This window comes from Augochlora pura, chromosome 2 (genome assembly GCF_028453695.1).
Source record: "Augochlora pura isolate Apur16 chromosome 2, APUR_v2.2.1, whole genome shotgun sequence".
Lineage (NCBI taxonomy): Eukaryota > Metazoa > Arthropoda > Insecta > Hymenoptera > Halictidae > Augochlora > Augochlora pura.
The window spans coordinates 4,744,912-4,772,355 of record NC_135773.1 but is presented as its reverse complement, the minus strand read 5'-3'; the positions used below and the strand labels follow the sequence as shown (position 1 = coordinate 4,772,355).

Genomic DNA, 27,444 nt, shown 5'->3' with positions numbered 1-27,444 from the left:
GGTGACAGTCCGAAGAGAGACAGCGGTCGCGAGGAATCCTCGTTGCGCTTTTTGCGGCCGTTCCGCGCCAGAACGCGTCGTGGTAGGTCAAAGACGCGGCGATCCGCGAATTCGAGAAAGCGAAGTGGCTCGTCTAGCGAGCGAACAGAGGAACGACGGCGAAAGGCGTCGGGTGACGAACCGCCAATGGCAGGGAACGAACGGAACGGAACGAAACAGGACGAGACGAAGCGAAATGCAACGGAACGGACGAACAAGAGCAGGCGGGAACGGAACGACGACGTATACCTCAAAGCAAACAAGATCGGCGCGGCTCTGCACCGGCAATGCGGCACTCTCCGGCCGTCTTCGTCGTTATCATCGATATTGTGTTCCTCGTCGTGGCAACGAAGGCTACAAAGAAGAGGACGGCGCGACGGAAGGCGTGTGTGTTGCACAGGAGAGAGAGGATTCCAGTCGAAGAAGGGCCGTTCTGCCCCACACATCCCACCCGTGGTTTCCGCCGGCCTTGGAGCCACTGAACCACTCCGTGGTTCAACGATTCGACGGCGCAGCGGTGCTCAACCGGCACGCGGGTCTAGGCTTTCGCGATCGATGCCGGAGCACTGCCGACGAAAAACGGAGCGGGAGAACGAGAGAACGAGAGAGAGAGAGAAAGAGAGACGGAGTAGCGAGAGCGGCTAGTTGGTGCCGAGGCGACGGCAAGCCAAGGGGGTTTGATAGCGGGATTGTTGGTAGAAGATAAGGGTTCCCTCGGATAAAGCCGGCTAGGTCTGGATTTTCGCGTTGGTTTGTTCGAGGCTCGGGCATTTCGTACCACCTACGCTCTCACCCCACCTCTCTCTCCCGGCTCATTCTTCTCCCCCAGAGCGGTGTATAGCGGGAGAGATAGGGATCATACCTCAAGCTTGGGAAGGTGTGCTGTCTACGGTTTGTTCGGCGGCTACGTTTTTCGCACGGTGCGTCGAAGGAAAGCACGTGTGCGACACGACACGACGACGACGTACCTCGACCCGCGCTCGCGCGCGCGCGGATGGTCTCGGATAGCTAAACGGGACTCGGATGTTTCTAATAATACGTCGGTGTCTAAGGAACGCTTAGCGATCGGGATCGGGGGGGATCGATGGTAATAATAACACGCGGCGCTTACACGCCGCGCCCGCTCTCCGATCCGCTTGCGACGCGTCCCGATCCGCGCGAATTAACCGCGTCGGCTGTGCAACGGTGGATGAAATTTAACGCGTACACGCCATCCATTATCGATATCGGCAGCTTCTCCGCAGAATATAGAGATCCTGCCCCGTCGTCGGGTCGGTCGTGCGGAGGAACGGGTTTAGATTAACGCGTTGTTAAGTGACCGGATAACGAGCCACGTTGAAACGTACTCCTTGTAAATCAGCCGGAGGTTCTCAGAAATCGGGGCCCGAACACGACCGAGGAACAGCAACGGAGGAGAGGCACGATCCCCGATCGACCTTTCGAATTCAACGCACGATCCGGACACCTTCCGTTCGTTCGCTCGTTCGTCCTGGTCGTCGCCGCCACCACCGCCGCCGCCGCCGCCGTCGTCGTCTTCGTCTACGTCGTCGTCCCTCGGCCGGCCAATGGCCAAGCACCGTGGCGAATACGCCACCTAATTTTTTTCTCGCTTTCCAAGCCTTTCAGCCATCGGCAGGAAGTGACATACACCGAGAGAGAGAACACACCGGCGTAAATACGGCGCGCCGCGTACCCGGCTATCGGCGGATTTTACTTTACCCCAAGGTGCACGCTCGCGTACGTGTCGCCGCCCGAGGAATTCTACTCTACCATGGAACAGTCCGCAGCCTGTTTTCGTGCTGATATCCTCTATGATCCACGATAGTCAATTTCCTCGAAAATAGTACGAAATTCGAGAGAAAGTTTCACTTCGTGGACTGTGATTAACTTAAGTAGCTACACGGTTTATATGTGCAGAGTTGCAACTGTTTTCTCGCTGGCTTCGATGTTCAAATATACTCTAGTTCTGAGTTGTAGTTCAGACATTTTATGCGTAACGATAAATGATTAATTATCATAGAAATTTTTTACGACAAACTTTGTTCTTAGTTCAAATAGAATTAAAAGTAAGATTACAATTGATACTTCTAGTCAAAATAGTTACAAAAGTATCGTAGTATTTTTGGTATGTCAGTATAATAATAAGAAGAAGAAATAGTGTATAATAAATATCTATTAGATATATTAAATATTTGGAATACAGAAAAATATGATAAAAATGGAAGATCGTCAAATTAATTTTTAAAAATGTCTATGTACGTCTACTATTTATCCGAATATTAGTTAGTATGATTTTTCGCGAACCTGCAAATTTTTTTCGCAATTTTTTATTTTTCCTAATAAATTATTTCCAGAGGTTTCGCGACATCTCGCCGATAATATCTGCGCGACTTACGACGCGCGCTTCGATATCGGATAGGCATCGCCGTGAAACACATTGGATGCCCGCGCGCGATGCGCCGGGTTGCAACGATGAGCCGAAATAATCGTATATTTGTGGAGGCACTCGAATATTTTTTCAACCGTGAGCAAAACGTTGGCTGCGTGGTGGACGAAACGTTTCGCCGTTCCACGTAAACGGTCCGTACGGTTCGTAAAGCTCCGTGAAATACAGGTATACCGGGCGGTAGTCCCGAGGGACTGGGAAGATGAGGTCAGGTCCGCGGGACACGGGCCACCTTCGAGTACCCTCGTCATGGAATAATCCCATAAACTGGCGTCCCGTTAAAGACGGAGCCATGTGCCATACAGAACAGAGAACTCTATAAACGAAGGAAACGAGCCGGGCCGGGTCCGTCTCGGATCTCGATTTGTCGCTTTCTCTTCCGACCGTGCTCTGTAACATCTTCTGCAACATCGAGATCTTCATCGATTACGAGACCGATCGATGATCATCGATCGCGCGAAATCGTTTCTATTTTCGTAATCATTGGGAACTCTTCCATACTCATTTGACAAATATTTCTCAAAAATTACAGTAATTAAAAGTGGCCAATAATATCCCTGATCTTTTATTATGTATACAGTAATTAGATTGGTCGGAAAATAATTTCGTTCTTTAACTATTTGACATTTCTCAGACGGCGAACAGGCTGATTAATAAAATCGTACTCGTTTAAGTTGTATAAATTTTTGTACATTTTCGAACGTTCGCTGCAAGAGTCGACTTTCGAATTCTCGTCCAAACATCGTAGACTATAACCTCGACACCTGCGTAGCCAAGCTGCCGAAATTCCAGGGTGCAGCGGCGATCGCCAGCAATTAACCCTGCATATTTGCAGCGTGCTGCGCGGAGTGCCATCGCTGACCGCGGATCATTCACCGGTGACGTTGACAAAAGATGGTCCGAGTGTCGCAGGTGCGGGGCTCGGACCGAGGAGGGTCCGAATGGCCCGGCGATGCACCTGCGGGCCTGTTCGGTTTGTGCGAAGGTTCGGTAGGAGGCCGACGACTCTCTCGGACCGCGCCGCGCGGGCCCGACACGGCCAAGACGAACGGAGACGGAAAATAAAAAGCCGGAGGATGCAGACACAAATAGATTGCAAAAACATAATAATAGAGACAGAGAAAGAGCAAGATACCGGACGGAGAAACAGAGCGGGAGCAGAGGGCCGACCGGGCTGGACCAGAGGCCGAGCCGAAGCCGGACCGTGGAGCCAGGAGAGGATTCTACGGCGGGAAGAGGCACGCTTTGTCTCAAGGCGAGCGCTGTTCTCCTTCGCGGCGGCGGCTCTTCAAAAGGCCGGACAAAGGAACGAAAATGCCAGGCCCGGCGGACGCGGCCGCGACCAGTTTGAGAACCTCTCTCCGCTGGTCCGCGACCTCTTTGTCTACGGGGATCGCGCCGGAGCCCCTGGGGATCTCACAGCCTATTAGGAGTCGTTATCATTTCACCTCTCGCTTAGGAACGACCGGTGCCGAGCCGTTCACGGGAAACCGGGGGAACCGCGCGTGAAATTTCGACGCCTTGTGCACCGCTGCACCGTCCGATCGACGAAATTCGAAAAATCAACTTCATGCGACGAGTCGCGCGAACATTCTGTCAATAACCGTGCACTCTTTTCGACATTCCTTCCAAAATATTTCTTGTCCCTATCTAAAATTTTGTATAACTTTTTTCCTAGAAACTGATGCAACCTTGAAAAATAATGAAGGTGTTTTCAGATTAAAAATCGATTACCCGTAGATGCTACGAATTTTGTCGCGAGCGCCTATACTATAATCGCGGCACTGCGAGCCAGTGGTTGCTCTTCGATCTTCTCTCGGCGTGCCGTTGTCCCGTGATTTACAACAGAGCAGAGAGAGAGAGAGAGAGAGATTCTCGGACCGCTCCGCGGTTCATAAATATCGGGGAACGTTCCAGGAAACCGGGCCCCGGCACGGTAAACAACGGGGATTTTTGGGTTAATTGTGGAATCTTTCGAGAACCGAAGACGGACCGCCGATTCCAAGATTTAAGGGAATCCGAACCGTGGAGAATACCGTGGCGGCCGGTAGCCGTGTTGCCCGAGCGATGATAAGAATTTAGTGATGCTAATGAGAAGCTTGATCGTTATCCGGGAATCGATAACTGTTTGTAGGAACAAATATGTACCGCCGCCTAGGAAAGTAGTAATTCACAAAGCGGTGGAAACGTCTAAGGCCCGTTTGACCTCGCGATTGTTAGCGACCGTCTAACAATTAACGATGAATCGAGGTTACGCCGCCTCCTTTTATATCCTCGACTTTTTTTCAGCTTCGTTAGTAAGCCGCGAGATATAGGCGACGGTCGTTAGGAGCATTTAGCGTAATCTGATTCCCGGCCGAATAAAATCGGGACCCGGGGGGGGGGGGGGGGGGGCGCGCTTCCGCGAGCAACGCGACGTCGGAAGGACGAGGATGAATCCTTCAACGCCGTCGAGATGTTCCCCAGAATTTATGCCAATTGGGGGAAGTGTCGGGAAAAAATTCAATTCTGTCGCGTTAATACAATTGGTTGCGAGCGATGGGTTTAAACCACCGTAGATGATCTGCGGAAGTTTTATATTTGATCGTGATGGTAACAGTCGTAGCATATTTTAACGTTAATCCTTGAAATTATCAAAGCGACAATAAAGTAAATGTTCTACAATTTAAGTCTGCAATTAATAGAGAGCAGATCTTTCGGCAAAATAAAAGTCGTCTTCCAATAAACAGAAGACAGATAAAAATATATTTCCGATATTTGAAAATTTAGGAAATTCAAAGTAATATAAAATTATTCATAAAATCTTAAACTGTTTCAATCTTTTTCTGATCCATCTTCTACTTTTCTCTCATGAATGCATAAAATTCGGCTGGTTGGTAATCATGCGATCAAACCATTAATATTGAAATCAATAAAAAGAAATAATTTTATTGAAATGAAACAATGAGACGCGATTTTAACGCTATCCTTATTAAACCCGCAACGTTCAGAGCGTCGCTTTCTTTTACCTGATTTGCGGAAGGCAAATAACATCGCGTGACAAATGGAACAAGTCTTAACGCTATTATCCTTCGCGATAATGAACACACGAGTCGCGAACAGGCACGATTAGCCGCTTTTCCAGAAAAAAAAAATGGAGGCTGAACCGGCGTTGCATAACCCGAAGAAAGTTATCCATACCGGCGGTGGACATAGGTAAAGCAAGGCTCGACACTCGGAACATTTCGTCTCGCGAGAGACGGCACACGCCTAACGAACCCGCGTGAACGACGAACGTTCGCGCGTCATTATTCCGCAAAAGAAGAAGGCATTAGGCAACTAGATGTGGGTCAGTGCCGCGATCCGTGCGCCCCCCCTTCCTCCCCGGTAATTCTTCCCCGCACTCTTTGTTTCGCGCGGTCCTCTCCGATGTATCTTTCGAATTGGCTCGCAGGTCTCGTTAGAGAGACCAGAACACTGTCACACCGCTTTCCCTTTCCGCGACTTTTGCCGTTGCGTAACAACTGCGGAGGCTTTAATACGTTACGCGGCCGGGCTCCCAACACGTGCCGTGCACGAGCATGACTCCTTTTCTCGTTGCGCGGGCAAAACTATCGCGACCCGGTGCTCTTAAAGCCGATGGAAGTTCGGCATTGTGAAAGCAACGGCCGGCCGACGAACGAGCGTTTGTTCCGAAGCGTTGTGCGTGTTTCGCAATGGAAAATATCGACCGAACGAAAATTTATATCGATCCGCGAACATTCGTTCACGGAGATGGGTACAACAAGACAACCAATTTGTTCGCGAGTATCTTACGTGGAATTATTCTCAGAGCGCGATTAATATTTACGAGGTTTAGGTAGTAAATCTACGGCGATGCTTTCCTAGCATCTTCCCAAGGAATCGTTAGAAAGCAACAGGAATTTCGCGTTTAATTAACTAAACTGTTTGGACCGATCTAATGCATCGTTATTTCAAAGTTCATCGATAATGCACAAGCCTCCCAATTTCCGTTCCGAGTGTGGGCAAAACAGAATCGCGCAACGGGATGATCAGAAGCGACGCCGAATAATGCCCCGAATTTAATATTCCGCAGACGGGAAGGGACCGAGAGCTCGACCACGAGAGGTGGATCAAATTGTCCTCCGCCGAAAAACGAGACCGCGGGAACGGCGGCCAGCGGCGAACGGAGGGGGAGGGGGGAGGGCGCGGGCGAGAAGAACGCGAAAGCGTAACCGCAACGCGAATCAGTATTAAACCGCAAACAGTCGGCGTCCGACGAGAGCAATCGTCGAAAGCACCGAATCACGAGGGAGAATCGTACTCTCTCGTGTGTACACGCTTCCGGAGGGAGACTGCCGCCTGTAATATTCGTAAACTGCGTTGTTCGGCGCGGGAACAAAATTCAAAAAAATCCGATCTTCTTATTAACGCTAATGAACGTCGCAAAACGCGAAGCTAGTCGGCGTAATTGAAACGAAAATCCGGAGGAACGGAGGAGCGGCGGACCTCAATCCAGCCGGAATGACGTCGGGAGTTGTGGAGCTCGGGATTTCATCCCAAAGGCTTCGCATTGTGAAGAACATAACTTGTATTTTCAGTTCGGCGTGTTATTGAATAATACCTTCGCGTTTTCCAATAAGTAATCCGCAGAGTCCGGACCTTTCAAAAAATATTTCCGACGACGGTGCAACGAAACCACGACCGAAGAAAAGGTGATAATCATGCTGCGCGGCTTCGAATGCGAAATAAAAATTTTGCTACTCCTTTCAATCATTTTAATGAGCTGTTAATGATGTGTTCTATGATGTTGGCTTTTTTTTATATCACGTTCCAAAATCATTTTTACGCTATTTGCATGGATACTTAAAAACCTGTTAAAAGTCGCGGAACCGAATTTCGTGCGCCCGTGTAACGCAACGAGTCGTATAAAACGATGAATATGGCGAGCAAGAAAAGCTATTTCGTTATTCGAGTTAAGCCGAAAAAAAGGTTGGAACGTAAGAATACGTAAATAGCTTGGACAGATTGAAAAACGAATGAATGACGAGATCCCGAGATTCGATTTCGGTCCCCGAACCTTGGACGTGCAACCACGACGGCACGGTGACTGGGCTGAAAACCAGGGCCCCATGGGCGGTGCGTCGAGAGTCCTGGAACGGAACATTTTTCGACTGGATCCCGCGGTCCGTATAATTTCATTAAACTGGGGGATCGAGCAAAAAACTTGGGGCCAACACGATTTGCCTCTTCGAGATCGAGAGTGGTCCGATGAGGGCCGCACGCGCCGGACAGAGAGGACACCCGTCGGCGGCGCGGTGCGAGCGAGAACGGGCGGACATGGGAGCCCGGGATGGGAACAGAACAGACAGAAAGACGAAAGAAACCTGGTGAACGAGCGAGAGCAAAGTACCCGCGAGCACAAGTCATCGGACGCTCACACGTCGCGCCGTGTATGGACGCCACACGCTCGAACACAACGAGTTTCTGTCTGCGACCGGGCGACGGCGCCGGTGTGTTCGCCTGTCGGTGTGCATGCACGAGGAGGACGCCGAGAGATTGCCACGGGTCCCGGTCGCCTGCACACGCGTACACGCGCGAACGAAGGCGAAAGGATGAAGCAGCCAGAGGCCCCAGCCTCGAAAGGCTAGAAAGAAACGGTCGAGCAGAGAGCAGTAGACACGGTCTTGAATCTTGACCTAGGACACGCACCAGCGACTACGTCACAGTTCGACGTACTACGAAGGCTCTCGTACGTGCCGCCGACGCCGCCGCCGCCGCCGCCGCGCTCGACATTCACACGGTTCGCCCAGGATGGAAAGGTCGGCACGAGGAGCGAGGTCGAGGCTTTTCCTTGAGCCGCGAGGAAATTCATTCGCCGCGTGAGATCCGACAGTTTCTGCGGGGGCCTCTTTGCATACGCGACCGGCGGCCGCCCCGTCGTGTTTCACGGTGAGCCAGGGATCGATGGCGAAAAATTTAGCGGCCGAACACGCTTTTTTACGCGATACCGAGGTCCTTGCGGAACACCTCGACCGACGCGAATTCATCGTTCACAGAAACGGCGTTGCTCGGATTTCTTTGGTAACCCCCTGCCGGGCGAATTGCCCGCCGGGAAAATCGTCTAGCGCTGCGCTCGCGTTGATAGTTCGCAGGAATTTTTTGATCTGGACCAGTAGGTGAATGCGGTAAGGAATTTTAATGAGCTATTATTGTAGGCGATGGAAAGCTGTCGTAAATCTCGACGCGGTTTCCTGCACTTCCCGAGCTGTAATTGTCGTCTCGCGTTGCTTTTAGTTTCATTGAGTTTTACTGCGCGCCGCGAAACAAGGCTGTAAAGGATGCAAAGTATGCAGAACCTACGTGCTCGATTTGTTTTAGGTAATATAAGGTCGGCATCTCGACGATCTCCGAGGAAAATCGATCGACCGAATAGCATCTCCATTGAGATGGCACTTTGAAAATATTTCACGAACGCTTCGGTTCGTTCCTTTTTCATTGACAAAATAGAAGCAATTATTTCAATCTCGCAGCATTTCTATAACTACTGTACGCACGGCAAACTCATTACAGACATGTTAACATGTTCCGAATAGCATTCAAACTTTTAGTTGCCGCAGCGCCCAAGCGACGCTTCCATAAAAGTAGGATTAAAAGCAAAGGTCACGGTGAACCTGACCCCGTCAATCGGCGAGGGTCGAAGCAGCCTCGACGGGCTAAATATTCCAAGCCGTTGTCCGAGGCCAACAAGACCATCAGCCTATCAACAATCTTCCGGGTGTTAATTCCCGGGCGTGTAATAGTCCGCGTCGCTAATGAAGTAATTAAACAATTATAGCCGACGCCTAGCGCTCGCGGGATGGATCGGCTTGGTAGCTGTTTAAACCGTTTGAATAATTCACGGGGAACGGGAGCGTACCGGTGGGTCCCAAAAGAAGAAGGCCGGGGTCCCGTGGAATTCCGGCAAGCCGTTCTCACTGGAATTTCGTGGCGTCAATGGGAGAGAACAGCGATCCGGCTGACAGCTCGGCGACGCTTTCCTCGTCCGGACGGAAGTGCCACGTCGGGTGCATTGTTGCGAGCCGGGTGTACGGGACGCGGATTGGCCAAATGGAGCGAGAGAGAGAGAGAGAGAGAGAGAGAGAGACTCGCAGAGAGAACGTTGTTCGCCGCTGTGTTCGCGCTTGTGTACGAACGTGTACGCGCTGCACGCACACACGATTTTACCGGGCCACGCGTGTAGGTGCGCGTGTGTACGGCGCGCGGATAGTGTAGGTGGCTCGGTTGCGAACCACTTCCTCCCGGGACGTGTGCGGTCTTCGAATAATCGGATACTCGTGCGTGCTGCATCGGGGAAAGGATGTGCACCGTTGTAAAGAGAAGCAACGAAAAAGGAAAAAAAAGAAGAGAAGAGCCACACGGACGGAGATAGGAGAGGGGCAGAGAAAAAGAGGAGCTACTCGATGCTCGAATAACACTTCTTTGTACTCTTTCCATAAAGCGGACCTGTGGCCGCTTTTACGCATGGAATAATACGCGCGCGCGCGCGCGAGCGCGGGGGAAACTCGATAATACCGGGCGGGCAGCGTGTGTAGCCGGAGCGCGTGGCCGTCGAAACGAGCGACGACGTTTCGACGATTAACGGGAACGGAACCGTGTGCCGGTCGGTATCGACGGAGAGGACGGGGCAACGGAATTCCACGTGAAACGTGTGAAAAGCGTCTTAGCCCTTCCTCTGGTCGGCCCACACCGCGAGCAAACAGTCTCTGATGTTCCGGCAACGAATTTCTCCGTTTATATTTTATTCGTGATCGTGACGTCAATCGAAATAATCTAATAATAATAATAATTGAAATAATCTAAATAATATTTAATAAAAAAGTAGGAGTCTGCTGGAGAGTACATCAAATATAAAAATGGAATAGAATTTTCTTTCAACAGTTTCATTCCAAATGAGGGAAAGACGTGTAACAAGAGGATTATATGCACAATAGAATATAAGCACAGGTCTTGGTTGGAACGTATAATTAACGCTGAACTACTATCGCCGTCTGTGAAACCGCTGGCAATTACTTACTGATCTGTGGTAGTAATATAACTGTACGTGAAAATGTAAAAATAGAAATGATTTTAATGGATTTGCTTCTATTCGAGCGAACTTCGACCCGTTCAATGTCGGCGTGCGAAATAAGAACATTTCGTTTTGGTTTTTTATGTGTTACTCTTTCATGTCAATAATAACGCATAATAGCGGTCTGCGAGACCGATAGCAGTGGTTAGGTAACTTTTAATAGGCGGAGTAGCCTCTTAACGTTAAAACTTACAGAGGTATACGAGTTACTGACGCGTATTGTTCCGCAAACGTGACGAGACGGAATTTATGTGCACCTTTCATTATTTTTAACCAAACGTCTGCTCGAATTAAGAAACTGATTCAATAATTCTTTATGAAAAGTTTCGATGTCAACCATGTTAAAATCAAAATTGCGAAGGCGCTAAAAATGACTGAAAGTGTACCAAAAAAAAATTATAGGAGAATACATCCATCGAGACGAAATAAAGTAGTACACCTTAACAAGAAAGAATATCTCGAAAAGATGAAAGTCACACCGATCATCAGCTTCAAATGTAGTCCAATCCTTTAAGCGGTCAGCTTCAAATGTAGCGCAATCTTTTGACCGGTCATCGTGTTAAAGCTGCCGGGCGCGTCGCGGCAAAATCAGGGAGCGTAACGCGCGCGGGGATCGAGCGGATCCGCGACGAGTGTCGGCGATCAAACAATGTTGCTTTAAAAACCATTCCGCGCAGAAGCGTTTTGCAAGGGAATCGGCCGCTTACGAGGGCATAAACGTGGCATACGCCGCGGCCGATGGTCTATCGTCGTGGAATTTCGCCAAGCCCCGGCGAAGACCACGTACACAGCCGGTGTACGGCGCTACAACGCGGCCGGTCGTCCGCTACTACACGTCCCCAGGATAAAGAGAGAAAAAGAAGCCAGTCGGGACAAAGGTCTGACAAAGGAGACGGTGGTGGAGGTGGAGTAGAACGAGGAGGTGGTGGCGGCGGCGGCGGTGGTGGACAGTGGAGGAGAAAAGGAAGGCCACCGCCGTAGGAAAGAAGAAAATCGACGAGCACGAGGTTAGGTGAACCCTCGTCGACCGCTTGTGTGCACGTCGTTCGCTGGATATTCGATATCCCCCCGTGTATCCTCGAGTATTGGCCCCGGACCGCCGGTGCGCGACAAACAAAGACATTTTCCACTTCCGATGAGGCCTGCTAGAGAGAGAGAGAGAGAGAGAACCTCCGGCCCCACCGCCACGAAATTCTATCTTATCCTGTCTCACGGGATAGACACACCGGGATTCGCCGCGCGAGGAACCACGATAAACGGGGGCGTCTATCGATTAATCGCCGGATAGACGCCGCACAGTTTACCGCGATCTTCGATTCGAATTTCATACAATCATCTGGAACGGTCGAAGTGTGGAGCGAACGTTCCAGCGGACGGGTTTTCCCCGAGGTCACTCTCGCCGAGAGGTCATTTGTCTTTACCGGAGGATTAGTCCCGGATTACGGTAATCGTTTTACTACCGATTGGAGCCAGGAATTTCCAGTAGCTTCTTTGCTTTCCACCCTTCATGCTCACCTTATTCCCGCATTTTGCTCTACATGTGATCATCTAGAGGTTCGGAACGTTTCTTCGTTATACTGGACTCTAATTAAATAATTCATGAAATTGATACGGTCATATCTTGTGGAGCATCGCTACAATTTTCTTAATCCGGTAATTCTATAGGCTAGAAGCCTATTTTTCATTTTTTTACATAAATCCATTATAATAGTAACAATATTATTCGAATAATGATAACATTTTATGATTAATTTATAAATTTACTAAGATTACCAATGAAGAATTCAGCGCTGTTAGTGGAAATATTAGCCAAATTGAGAATCCCTTTCATAAGATGAATATAGAGAAGACATAGTGTGAAAAAGCACAAGAATTCGATGTATTTTCCTAAAAGTTCTCAGACTGTTAAAATTAATCTCGATTTACTCTACTACGTATAAATCTTCTTGGCACTTAATTCCTAAATATACAGAACTACTCCGGAACTGGCCAGCAGTTTTGGTATAAATTCAAGCATTTAAACAGGCAGAGAATGCTGACACTATTAAACAGATTCGATAGAGTGAACCCGTTTTCACGAAGCGCTGAAACGATCACGCGAACTGGTTCGTCGACGGGCGGAGATACGCGTCGAAAAAGAGGCCGCTCGAATTTGCTAGACCAGGCGGGGGACGCGCACGGTCGCCTGACCTACGGTTAAGTTTAACGTCCCTATTAGCGGATGTCATTTGAATGGGAATGTAATAAAAGTCGCGTGCAGCATAATTTAATTCAAGGTCGGGCACACTCGGGTCCCAGCCGTTTGCAGAACACCGTGATTATCGCGGACGCGTCGCTCGCGTATGCGCGGTCCCTGCGCGCGCAATTAAGCACGGGCAGCGGGACCGCGCGCGCGAGCCTTCGCATCGGGGGGGAGGGGGGAAGTAAAATTTAGCGATCCCGCGCGACAGTGGCTCGTGACGGACTGCCATTCCGAAAGGATTTGTCAGGCATCACGCGAAATTACGCGGTGCGCTCGAACCGCGTCGAACGACGACGTTCGCGGTCCCGTGCGGAGCTTACGTTCCCGCCGCGTAATGAACTCCGACGGCGACGACTGTCGCGGCGTATCTAGTACGGGGATTATCGATTGACTCGTATCCACGATGCAATCGGGAGCCTCGGATGGATGGCGATAAATTTCGGGATAAGCCAATTGGAATCGCTCGTACTCGGGCGGCGCAGAGGCAAGAGAAGAAGAAGAAGAAGAAACACGCGTCTCTCTCGCCAGGAGATACCGAAGGGCGGTTCTCGAGGCGAGCGACCTCTGGTCGAGGGTAGTCGGTGCACATGGCAGACAGAATAAGTAAAAAACGAGAAAAACTGCTCATTTCAGCCAACGCGCTGTAAACATCTGCTAGGCGGGGGCACGTTGGCCCGAACGACGACGGTTCTCAACCGAGCTCTCGACAGGGCGGCTCTCTCTCCTTCGTCGAGATTCGGTGGCGGAGTAGAAGAGAATCCTTCGCCGGCTTCTCTCCGTTTCCTTTCCTCCCTTCTCTCTCTCTCTCTCTCTCTCTCTCTCTCTCTCTCTCTCTCTCTCTCTCTCTCTCTCGCTCTCTCCCTCCGCCGTGTCAACGTTCTATCTTCTCCATCGTCCACCTTGAGGCAGCTTCTGCTCGTTTGTTCCTTTCGAGCGAGGGTTAAGTGTCGATCGAGTTTCGAGCATGAGAACGGAAAGGCCCGGTGTGGGTCGGCAGCTGCTTCGGAGCTCAACAAAGGCAACAACCACCGCGCGCGCCCGTCGTCCGTCGTCGTCGTCGTCGCAGCCATGGGTTGCTGGTTGCTACTATTCGAACGCTGCCATTGGTCGCGCCAGTCGCTCTCGCCACTGATTTCTCGTTCTTTTCCCCAGCCACACAGGGACCTCGAAGGCCCGATGCAACGATTTTATTGTTGCTCGAGGTCGAACGCGTCTCCGCGCCGATAGGTCCTGCATCTTTTCTTTCGGCGGTGCCGGCAAGGTTTCGAACGGACGGAGAAAGCGCGGGAAGGTTTCGACATCGCCGGCCCGCAAATTGAAGCGAGGAGGAATGGCCGAGCGAGCAGCGAGCACGGTCTGTCGGCCGGCCGGCCGGCCGGTCGCCCGGTTCCACGGCCTCGTGAACGCAGGGCCGAGAGATGAATGCCGAGACAGAATTGAAGTGCGTGACAAAGTATGTCGTTAAACACTGGGAGAAGGAAATTCGATGACAACAGCGCATTCAGACGCGGCCAGTTTCTCTCCCTCTGGTGTAAAATTCCACTCGCGGCGGAAGCTCTTAATTTTGTGGCCGACTCTCTGCGGTCGAAAGAAAAGGGGCCAGACTTTCGAAAATAATAAGCGGCGGGACCTCGTGGTCCTGACCGTATCCGTTTCCCCTCCCGAGCTCGAAAACAACTTTTCTCGTAATTGCTTTATTCCTTTTCCGGGATCGTTATCGCGTCATTCAAACGGCGATCGATATGTGGAACGGCGTAGGGCGCGCACAGCGATTTTCGATCGACAAAAGGTATGCGGCGCTTCCCTTCTTTTTCTTTTTTTTTTACGTCACGATAAATCCGCCGTACGGACACCGGCGATTTTTATCAACTGGCGAAGCATGTTCCACCCTAATAAAACGCGTAGAACCGAGAGACAAGTGAATTCGCCGTTGTAAATTCTTGGCCAGCGAATAAAGATCTTATACGTCAAGTTTCCGGGCTCTCTGTCCCCTCGTACCGGCGTAGTTTGACCACACCGAGCGAACAAGTCGTAAAATCCTCGGGAAAGGTCCCGCCCGTTCCCTCTGCTTTTTACGAACGCGCGTGAACAGCGGTAGGGCCTGTACGGGTCTATTAACACGATTCCATCGCCGACACAAATCTTCCATTTCGTTCGAAAGAGTAGCGATCACCGCGCGGTCTAGGCGAGCGTTTAGGCGCGTGCTAGAACGTCGTCAAAAATCCTAGCCGACTAATCTCTCTCTCTCTCTCTCTCTCTCGAATTCCCGGGCCACAGAGCATCCACGGGAGCACCGTTCCACGCGATCGATAGCTCCACCAATTAATCCGAAGCGACTCCGGTGTCTCCGTCTCCGGAATACAATAGAGAATGTATCCTTGAGGTACCGCAAGCAAAATTCAACCGACTAGACTGTCCAAACAGCCGTAAGCCCGTTACACGGACAGAGAGCCTAGGCCTAGGCGGTGGTTGAGTAACCAAATGTTACACCGGAAACCGTGCCCACTCACGAAAACCCCGGATACTCTTTCCGACGCAGCAGTCACCACCGGCGAACAATAAATAGACACCGGCGGCGTCTATCTAGCTGGCGGAGCAGCCTGTCTCCGAATAAACGAATTCGATAACGTCGCTCGGCTATTCCGCTAAACAAATAAAACTGTCTCGCGGCAGCTGGCACGCGTCACACGTCTTGCACTCCAGACGGAGAAAGTTTAGCGTACACAGAGAGACCAGCAACGCGACATAATAGCCGCTCTGCCAGTTGCGTATCGGGTGCGCGCGTCATTGCGGATTACGCCCTATCTGATAACCCTCATCCCTTCCTGGTGTCAATTTGACTGCCAATGTGTTTCTACGTCTGCTATACCGGTGACCAAAGCAGCTCTACCAGAGCCGGGCATTCTTCCAATTTATATTTATCTCTTTCTAATTCAATATTTTATTCGAATAGCAAATAGTTAATTATTCTATCTATTCTGAGAGTGTAAAATTATTCGACTAGTGAAAATAGTTGTTGACTGTCTTATCATGTCTGTTAAAACGAATAATTTGCCATATGAATTCCTATTTTTAATCGCATAAATTCCTATCTAGTTTTTGGAAAATAACGAACGATGACAGAAGTACCGCGTACCGTAGTTGGCACAAGAACGGAAGATTCAAGGAAAAAGAGTTTTTCGACCCGACAGGTAAGTCTATAGACCCCGGACGGGTTCGGCGATCTGAGAGGGCGGGTTCGCAGCACGGGGGATTTTCCCCCGGCGCGGGCAAGGGGTCCATAGGTTACGCGAGACCGCAGCTAACGACCTGGATAGCCAGCCGTGATGTTTCCAAAGTAGCGTCATCGTTCGACGCGATGCGACACGAGGCGACGAGTCTGGCGACGGACTCCCTCATTACAACTTCCGGTCCAGGAGACCGAGCCAGAAAGAGAGTCGGCCAGCAAGAGAGAGCGAGAGAGAAAGAGAAAGACGGAGAGAGAGCGAGGCCTAGGGTCGCGGGGTAGGGATGGAGAGAGAATCAGCAGTTCGACGGACCAGCTAGCTGCGAGAACGAGACGGACTGAGAGAGCGCGCGGGTGTCGGCGTCCACGGGCGGGAGCGAGAAAGAGAGAGAGAGAATCGAGCGAAAATGCTCAACAAATAGCCACATCCTCATAATGGAACGGCGTATCAAACTCATTAGACGTCGTTATTGAATCGACACGATTACGCGTACCGCAGAAAGACTCGATATCTTTCCGTTAAAAACGAACAGACCATCGGGAGAGAGAGAGAGAGAGAGAGAGAGAGATAGCCTGATCCGAGTCGGGACCTCGTCGCTTCACGCCGCACGGTACAGCCAAGGGCTCCCAAAAGCGGTGAAAAAACATTTTCTGACTAAAATCATATACCTATATCCACATTTTTTGTTTTACGAGGAAACAAAATTTTTTGCAGAATTGCAAAATTTTTTAATAATACTTACGAACCAAAATTTAATTATAAAATGAATCTATTGAATATACAAGGATAAAACTGATTAAAAACGAATTAATAACGAATTATACCAATCACTTTTGAAAAAATAATAAAGTTAGATAGACCACTTCTGACTCCCCAATATACCGCCAAAATGAATATACAAATAAAAAGAAATTAATAATAAAATCAAGCCAAATGATAGCCTAAATTCCAGACAAACTATATGCGAATTAGATTATCGCTGCAGAAATAATTCGTACAAATGGCCTTCCGCCGCGTTCGAACGCCTTCGACCGCACAGCGCGGCGATAGATATTCGCGCGCGCACTTGCTCCCCGCTGATGATTCCTGCCGGTCGCGACAAGCCCGTAAATGGTCCGAACGGTAAGAATCATCCAACCGATACGTGCCTGTCGACCGCCGGAGAGATTTAGGCGCGCTAGGCACGGGAACTCTCTTGGTCGCGTTGCAGCCAGTGATTCATACGTTAAACTGGTTCTTGCGACGGGGCTGCACACGTCGAAAGCAAAGAATCCCGATCTACGAGACACAATGCAATGTTAAAGAGAAAACGGACCGCGGAACGGACGCCCGCGGATTTGCTACCCTGCCGCCGCCGCCGCCGCCGCCGCCCCGGCGCGTCGCCTGCGCGCGACAGAAATAGGAAAACTGACTTTCTTGCTAATAGACATCGCGCGAGCACGCGCCCGCGCGCACGGGGACAGTCGGTAGAAATGAGCGAGCCCCGGTCATGTTGAGATCGCTCTCCGTTACAACATGACACGCGCGGCTCGAAGTTGACTTATTAGCCGAGATAAGTGGTAAGAGATAATGATTTATTGGCCCGTTTCACTTTTCTCCCACCGCCGGGTGGTATGCGAAGCATTTAACAAGCTTTTCGCGTACAGCTTTTGCATCGGGATTCTTTTAGAATTGTTTCTCCGGGACAGACGCGATTTATCGTGCCGACAGAGAACGCTCGATCAAAATCGGGATCGGTGGAGGACTTGGTTGCTGGCTTGTCGCAATATTGTGTCTGTGGCGCGAGGACATGGCAGAGTATTGAGTTGTCTAATAGTTGTCGTTGTGGAACGTTGAAAAAATTAAGTAAGAACAGAAATAGATAGATTGTTCATTTTTATGCAGAGTAAATTGCTCGTGTATTATGTAGATTCTACATTGTATCGTGCTGTACAATGCATGAGAACTGCAATGGTCTGAATAATTATAGTCTCAAAGTGACTTTTATATTTTAGCGATACTCAAACGAAAACTTGACAAAAGAACACATTCGTAAATTTCTGTATCAGAATTAGTATAAAACAGAAATATACCAATATAATATTTCGTTAAATTTTCGCTTAGATATCAATAACAATATAAAAGTTAGTTTGATCAAATACCTTTTGCTAAAGATAGTTGCATTTGTATATAAGGAAACAGCGTAAAGCTGTCACAAATACACGAAATCAGTCCCGAAAGCCGCTACACTCGATGCACCGGCGAGGGTGCAACGACTTGGAGATTAGGTGGCGGTGGCTTTACGTAAGAACGGGTGATTGTGCGGCGGCGTCGCGGTCCCGTGGAAAATCATCGAAAACGCGGGCAAAGGAGCGGGAGATCCGCGTTTCGTTCAACGTTATCTCGCACGTTACGTTTCACGCTCGGCCGGTGGTCGTGGCTGGAGAACAGATCCGCAGAATACTCTATTGAGGACGCAATCTCGTTAATTAAAATCACCTACGGGTCGGCGTGGTGGTGTGCGCGCGCCGGGCGATACGATATATTCGTGGGGCGCGATATCGAAAATCGAGGACGACGCTACGTTAATGCTTCGCGAATAATGCTAATTTCTTTCGGAGCGAAGTGCAGTGATTGTCACGGAATCGACGAAGCACGGTCGCAGCACGCGACGCGCCGTTAAACCACGTATCCATTTATTCGCGTCATCGTCGTCTTAGCTTGTCGCTGGAGTGCGAATGAAGACAATTTTACATTGTATATAACCAATTAAAACGAATAGAAGAGTTCAGATATTTTCATCGAACTGGTGCTTCTTACAGTACGAGCAGAGATTAATTAAACTTCCCGTAATTTAAGGGGAAGAACAATTGAAAAATTAAATAAGATATCAAATAATGTTGCTCTAGAAGTGATTACAGCAATGGCAATAATTATGTAACAAAGTAACGTGTTATTTGAAATGATATTTCAGATAATGTCATTTCGAATGCGTCTAAGTCTGTTCGCAGGCGGTGCAGCGTTTCTCAGCGCCTATCGGCGTTGATACGATGCGCGGATACGCAACAAATGGATACGCATCTTTACGGTCGCACGCACGCGTCCAGCGGTTCTCAAACTCTGAATAAAGCTCCGGTTGACAGAGGATGCGAGAAAGCCTGACCGAACGGAAGGGACGATAAGCACGTACGGAAATCCGCGGCGGGCTGTGAATTTAAAACGCGCGCAGTCTTGACATAGTTCTAACTATCCGAGCCTAATGTTATTGAACGGTCAATATTAGCGCGCTTCACGTGATCACGGGTCCGATCGTGTACGGCTTCCTTTACACGCCATCGTTTTCCGCTCTCCGTCGAAGATAAATAGCAGACGGATTGATTTATTAAGGCGACCGGCCGGACAAATCGTTGCAAAGCGACTGGGCATCGGCGAACAGGGGTTTTTGAAGCGATAGAAACGTTTCTTCGGAAACGTTGGATCGTGTGTCGAAGACTTAAATAACGGGAAAGATGGAGCATACGTTCGCAGTGTACGCGGTGCATATAAGATAATTATATGCTCGCCGCTACTGGAATAAAATATGCCTTACGTCGGCAGTATAGCAAAATTCGTGCTCAGTGGGATAGTATTCGAACGCTATTCAAACCAGAGTAGTCTCTTTAAGATCGCATTTGATGGTCTTAATTTTATTAAGGCGTTAAAGGGTTAGTGGTGATTGGATTAGCATCGCAATTGGTTGGAATCGCAGTGAAAATAGTGATTTCTATCTGTATTCTATAAATAACTCGGAGCAATTTTAAATAGATTATTTTGTTTGGAGGAGTGTCAAAATATTAATAGAAGTTGCTATAAATCTGAAGAAATGTAATAAGGGACTTTCCTTTTAGTTTAACGAAGATTGCCTAATTGGGTGCAAGAGGAGTATCAAAGGATCCATTGATCAAAACCCATTAAAATATGTATACGTATAAAAGTGACAAATGGAGCTAAATATAACCAGCTACGCGATCATTAAAACCACCCACCATCAGAATATTAAGAATATGTAGAGTAATAAAATTCCGACAAATGTTTACGAACTTGCCATAAAATCTGTTCGAACATTTCGCAGATAAAGATCCGCACGAAACCACGAAACCCGCTAAAGGACTGCGAAGACGTAGCTTCGTCGATGCCAAGAACAGCGGACAACAGGAATATTCACACCAAAAATTACAAGAGTGCGACCGTCATCATCGCGGCGTAAGTAAAGACTATATTTAATTTGTTATTTTATATATCGACTCGAGTCGCGACAGTAAGTAGTTCGCGGAACAAATAGCTCGCATGTACATACGATAATTTCTCGAACAAAACTACCGACTTACACGAGTAAATTTAATACTCCCGTACAGGTCAAAGATCTGGCGTTCCTTTTTTCAACGTAACTATTTTCCGTCGTTCGAGGTACTATAAAAACACATAAAATATCGCCTATGGAATAGCTAACTGTCCGGGGAATGCTTTTGGCACGAGCATGGCGACGCCGTTGCCAGGTACGCTATTCAGATATAATAAAACGTTATCGACCAGATACCGGGGACCAAGCAACGGGCTTCTCATGGAAAATGATATCGGCGTAATATACCGCTCGAGCCGTTGAACTCCATTAAAACTCAGGCTATATCATCCGAATCGTTATTTTCCAATTACGTAGTTAACGAGTACATTATTAATTAGCGGTGTGTGCCCGATTAACGGTTCAACGTCGGTAGAAAAAAAAAAAAAAGAAAGATGATATCGACGTCGACCCGAATATAAGGGAGGAATCCACGGGTTTCTTCTTTTTTTCATGGATTTCTAATTCGTCGGAGAGCTGGCCCCCGCTCGATAGGGCCGAACGAACGGGTTTGGCGCGCGTCCAATTCCGAGTTTGCAAAATTGTATCTCGCGTGGTGTAGAATTGCGCGCGCGCGCGAGCGCTTGCACGGGGAGGACACGACAGATGCGCCGGTGGCCAGGAACGAGGCGTAGATGATCGATCGACGGCACGTGCTATCGATAGGCGTCCCTTCCGCGTATATTTACACGCGCTCCATATTCCGTTCGAATGTACGCGGAGATGTGTGTGTATCGGGGAAAAAAAAAAGAAATTCGAACCACGTCGTTGGAGCGTAAGAGAGCCGCGTGGTCGCCGGAGAAATCGAAAAGTGTTTGTTAAACGAGGCGATTGGGAACACAGGCTCCGGAAAACAGTCCTTTGTGCTATCGCCGAGATTAATCGGTAAAAGCTCGGGACCTCGCGGAGGTAGATGTAACGGAGGCCGCGGGCCTCGGTATTGATCGCCGCGATCGGAGTTACGAGATTATTTATCGCGGTGCACGATCTCTGACAGACGGCAAAGATTTAAATGGCAAGCCACGTGGCGCCACGACGCGAACCGCTCTCGGCTTTTCTTAATTTCAAAACACGTCACGGAACGGTCGAGTCGCGTCCCACGGTCGCGAGTTTCGAATTTCTTTGGAGAGGTGACAGTTCTGCCAAGCAGATTCGTTCCTCGCGGCGATCTCATCGTTTGCCGGCGAACCGATAAAATTTGTACAAAGGGGCGGAAAATCGATGTGCGTTTTGTTGCTGGTTTTAGGACTTCGTCGGAAATATTTGCGGTATTTTAGAACTGAAGAGCGATGTAAATATGCAAGTGCATCGTGATTTTTATGATTTTCGATTGTCTGAAACTCGGAACAATCAAGTTCATCAAATAATATATAAAAATATAATTACTATCATGGGTGCGACAGTTATTATTAACGAGGTAATAATATGTAAAAAATGTAAGATATCAAATAAAAGACAGTGAAAACGTTTAATGGGTTCAAATATTGTTTTTAATGGAATATTACGTATCACCCACAATTCAATATTTGTGCATGAGCAAAAACAAATCAATGTTCTTATAAGCGATGGAAATTAAGATAGGAAAATATACACCTCGTATATATGATTGGACTTGTGGGACACGAGCATAACAGTCTCGAGTTATGAGGGGACCCGAGTTTTCTTTCCTTAGTTTAAGTATATTAAAACACCCATTTCCAATAGTTTTACTACTCTTAAATTACTAAAACTATTAAGGATATGAATAAATACCTATCTAACACCTATATCTAGCAAACAAATCAGACAATATCTAGATTGCAGATCTTGCTGCAACAAATTATGAATAGATGAATTTTTAACCAAAATCGATACTCTATGCATCAATTACAAGAAACAGAAATCATTTAAAGAAGCTTCTTTTCTCCAATAATCTTAATAAATAAAAGCAGTTAATATTCTGGTCTTTTAATTCTTTTTTAATTTTAAATTGTCTATTCAATTGCCTCGCAAATGCACAAAAACTGCAGACTAGTTGGAACATTACACATCAGCGCAAGTCTATGTATCCGAAATAAAATAAAACGTCGACGCGGGCTCGTAAAGGATCGGAATTCGAAATAAATAAATAGTTCGTCGAATTGTTCTCGAACCCGGCCCCATAAAATGTTTCCACCACGGCAACTGTTGTTTTTCATTTCGATGGCATCTAAGCCCGAACTACTTGTACGTGAAGTGTCGGAAGTAACAGCAGCGGTTGCATCGTCCGCTGTTACGGGAATGTCTGTCGACTTTGTTTGCGTTCGGCGCCGTGCTTTGACATTCGGAAGGAAGACGGAGCTCGTAAAACTTTCAAGCGAGCGTTTTGTTTGAAATTTCCGAAGTTTAACGGTCCTCGGGGTTCCCGTGCCCTCCAACGTGAACGTCGGCCACCGTAAACATCGTTTAATCGCAACACTACCAGATAATAACGATCACCGTTGGCCCGCGCGGTCGAACCGCAGAAAACATTAGCAGCGGAGATCACGCGGAATCACGAGCGTTTACCATCCCTCCGCGCCGAGCCGATAAACCCCCGTGTCTTTCCCTAGGTTTCGCAATTTCGCGAAACGCCTTTGCGGCCGCCATGATGGGACCCATTAGCAGCCGCGCGTCGTTCGGAACATCGGCCCGTTGTGTCCCGACCGAGTTGCAGGACCGCGGCTATTCCTGACACCTTTCCTGGAAACGGTGTCGCCGAGAGAAAAGAAAACGCGAGGTCGGTCGGCGCGGATGAAAGAAACGGGATGGGCCGATTTCGCCGTTTCGGGGACAGCGAGTCCCGCTTTTATTTACGAGACGCCCGATTTATACGCATATTTTGCTGACGTCGCGACATTTAAAAAGGGAGGGGGCTCTCGGTTTTCTCGTCTCCCTCCCACAATGTTTTCCGATACCGCGGGTAGATGATAGGCGTCGTCGTCGTCATCGTCGTTGTCGCGAAGGTAGTCGATGAACGGCCGCGACCTACAACAGGGTTCACTGCACGACGATCCACCGTGGCTCACCAAACAAATTTGCTTTTCGAAGTTAGATTGGTTTTAATTGCGCCATTACTTGATACCGCGGCTCCTCGCAGCGTGCACGCTCACGCCCGTGCCAATGAACTGTCTGTCGGCTGGTGCTATACGCGGCGGGCAGATTCCGGGTAACGAGGAATGCAAAGTAAAGTACTCGCTGCGACTTCGACTTACGTAAACGCGGCGACCGAATATGCGTCCGCGCCCTACTCGATTACGATCTTTGGGGATATTTTGGACGAATTGAAATATTTTTTAACTCCTCATATCCTTCATAATTACCATAACTAAAATATAGTTTTTCTTGAAAATTTTGTAGCAGATAAAAGAATATTTATATTTGTTTTAGATATTAAATTTTTTACCAATAGCACAAAATGTAAATTTGCTGATTTTAGTCTACAGGGTATACTAAATAAATAATTTACTCTCTTTATATCCTGTTCTAATATTAAGGACTAACCCGATACGTTGTCATTAATAGAACCTTTAATTGCTAAGTATGAAAGAAGCCTGAGTTAAAAAGGTACAGAAAACTTTGAAGATAGAAGCCTTTATGTTATAATTAAAAAAATTATAGAATTACTCTGAATATTGTATAGACTAGAATAGCCCTTGATATTGTTAGAACGCAAGGATTGGAAAACGTTTTTCGCCCACCGTGATCTTACACGGAAGTAATATACGACACACGCACCGGCAGTATCTGCGAAAGAGCACAACGAATATCGTTGTTGATGCGCGGTTGAACGATTCGTGTCGATCAACTAAGCTCCATACAATCATGATTTATCGAGTCATGATTTCGAGTTTACTTTTCGATTTTTAAACCTATCCAACGATAAATTGTTATTGATTTTGAAGGATGGCTCTCACGCGCTGCGTCGGTGCATACAGGCCGCTAATTTTTTAAACATGCGTCTATTGCAACCACGATAACGGTAGACACGTTCTTTTCGGCGGATGTTTGTTCTGGTGGAACGAAATACACGAAGACAAAAGATGAAACGCGAATTTCAATGTGGACTCGTGATCGGTAATGGAAGACGTATTTTTGAGATCGATTGATCGAGATGATCGAATACTGTACGATAGATCGTGCGTAGTCGTTATTTTGTTACGTGTGTTCGTTTGACAAACACTGATTGCCGCTCATTGTTATAATCTTAATGTCGAATCTATCCTGTAGCTATATAAGGAATTTCACCACATCCTGTTTGCCTGCTCTAGCATTGAAACACTTTCCATTAAACGTGCCTAATAGTCTGCATAGAGAATGCTAATTTCAAGCTAAATCGATCATTGAAAGAAGGACTTGGATGAAATGTTGAAGCATCGGTGAGCAACATTGTATGCGGTTCGGAACGTTTACATTGAAGTTGCGGTAAATAATTGCAGATGGTATCAAAGGCACTTCCGACGAGTACCATTTCCGAAACTATGTGCGTACATAATGTAACTCGAGCATACACTGTTTCACTAAATAGTGAAAATTTAATTAGTAAACAATGTAGGCTCTGACGCGAATATCGTGCACCAACGGTGTGTGAAATGAAATTTCTTTCTGCGGTTGAGTTAACGAGACAGTTAGTTTCAGTATTAAAAAACAATTCGATCTAAAGTCAATTTCCATTTTTCTGCATTTAGTTTCACGTTACCGCAACTAAGAACAATTTTCACTCTTTCACAAATCTACAAAGTTTCATCCAAACCGTAAATCAGGCCACCCGTCACCATTTATCGCGAATTAACAAAATATGACACACATCCACGTTCGTTCAGTGGTAAGCTTTTTACAACGTACGATTCGATAAACACGCGAACAATATTTTCTAATTATAAATGATCGTTTATAGAGTAAGAAAAGTAAAGCATACAGCCCGTATTTCGCAAAGTTCTGTGTTAAAAAATACGAGGCTACGCCACTGTCACCAGTGTCCATCCACGAAGTTATTTTTATGCAACATTAGAACGCTTCGCCGGCACAGAGCGTGTACCAGTGAACCGTAAAGGGTTAAAACATGTGACTCCGCTGGGAGGAAAACTGACGACGAGAACGAACGTGTATGGCGACCCTAATATCCGCAAGGTTCCGCCATCGCGAGACTCGCGACAGCGAAGTCGGGCTCGCGGTTCGAAGAGGTTATGTTTGCGCTTACCTTGTCGGCCGACGATCTCGGCCACGTGCTCGCTGCTAGGCACCGGCACGCACTCGGTCATGTTCTGGCTCTTCTTCGAACGTGCCTCTTCGAAAACGCCAGCCGGTGTCGTTTGCAGAGGGTCCGGGTCGTTGGCTGTTCCGGTGCCGGTTCCTGTGCCGGTGCCCGGGCATCCGGCAGTACCCTCGAGACCAAGCATAGATAATTCCAATGCCAATTGCAAGGCCCGTTGGTCCTCGAGGGAAGCGGCAGCACCGCCATTGGCGCCGCGATCCATTTCGCTGAACAAACTGGTCGGCATTATGCTGTTCGATTCAAAGTTGTCGCGTATATGTCGCACCGGTAATGTCAATGATAATAACGTGTGTGTATGACGGTCGTATTCGCACAGATTTCTAACCACAGTATCTCGGTAATTCACTGATCTTCTCTGGTCCGTAGCTGGGCGATCTCTTTAGAATCCGTGTGCCGTCGATCGGTGATACTCTGTTATGGACCTCGGTTCTCGGTACGATCGAAGGTGTTTATCCACGCCGATATACAAAGTCTCTGCCTTCGAAACGATCGGACAACAATGTAAAACACACACGCGCGGGAGCGCGCTGGTCTGTACACCACACACACACGATTATTTAAGGACGAAGGACTAGAGTGGCGTGTTTGTCACGCGAGACCCGTGGCCGTTACGAGGAGAAACGTTGTACGTAGGGAAAAGAGAAAAACCAACGATGCACCGTACAAAAATAAAATCGTTGACTCGCCGGTGATCGTTTTATCTGTGTTCCTCCTTTTTCGTCCGGGGTCCCTCCTACTCGGTGCGGCGCGCACGATACTCAGCCGCACGGCGTGAGTGTTGCTCGCACACTGGAAACGTGTGGGCTACCCGCTCGTAATCTCGTGTCTCGTCCACGATCGCACGTCCTCTTCCCGTCGATCGTTCTCTCACTCGCGCGCGCTTTCTTTCACCGCGTGGTAATGCCAGCCACGAAAATGGCCTTCTCGATATTCGCACTGATCGCAGCAGTTCGTAAATGATATTCGTGTTTCGAGAGCGCACGACTAGCAACCGTCAAAGTCGTCGTCTGCCGATACTCGTGTTTTGCTTTCTTCGCGTATTTCTGTATATTAACTGGCATATATATATACATATATTTATATGCTTGTATACATATATAAGTATATATATATATATATTAGAATTCGTTCGTTCGTCCTTTCCTCTGTGTATCTATCCTGTGTGTTCGCTCTCTCGTTCTCGCCTTCGACTGGACGACGTAACCTAACGTAACGTAACGGCGCGTGTATCACGTTGTGGGAGCCTCGTCACCGGCCGACTGACTAAAGCGTCCGAGAGCGTCGTCGCGCGACTGAAGCACTGAAAACGGAGGCAAGGGGCGCCGCGCTCTCTCTTTCGTTCCTTCTTTCTCTCTTCGACTCGCGTTCTATCCGTCTTTCTCTCTCTCTCTCTCGCCCTCACTCGCTGTCTCTCCCTCACCGCGATCTTTCCTTTCGAAGGCAGGCGCGTGCAACTACCCTCTCGCTCCTGTTACCTCTGCGACTGACTGCGACGTACTGCGACTGCGGGTGCTACAGCCGGCGCGCCGCCATGTGCCGGACGCCGGCTATGCGCCGCGGCGATTGGCCGGCCCGGTCACGTGGCACCGTACCACCCCTCCCCACCACTCCACGACCAACCGGCGTACAAAGTGCTAGCGCACCTACCGGCCGAGAGCGCCGCGCTTCGTTCGCCTCCGGATACGGGCGCGTGCACTCGTCTCTGCCGGCTTGCAACCCCCTCCGTATTACCGCTCGACGCGCTCGTGCTC

General features: G+C 48.5%; 1 protein-coding gene across 2 annotated transcripts in view; it reads right to left on the bottom strand.

Annotated features, from left to right (window-relative positions):
• The window catches only part of LOC144477300 (RNA-binding protein MEX3B-like), a 79,779-nt gene extending 52,682 nt beyond the window's left edge, over positions 1–27,097 (bottom strand). For both annotated transcript variants that reach the window (XR_013495160.1, XM_078194921.1), the window contains exon 1: positions 25,619–27,097. Coding sequence is in view for 1 of the 2 variants with exons in the window: in XM_078194921.1 (XP_078051047.1) it covers positions 25,619–25,919 (301 nt within the window). In the remaining variant the exon portion in view is untranslated. The remainder of the gene's footprint in view (positions 1–25,618) is intronic.
• Between the last annotated feature and the right edge of the window lie 347 nt (positions 27,098–27,444).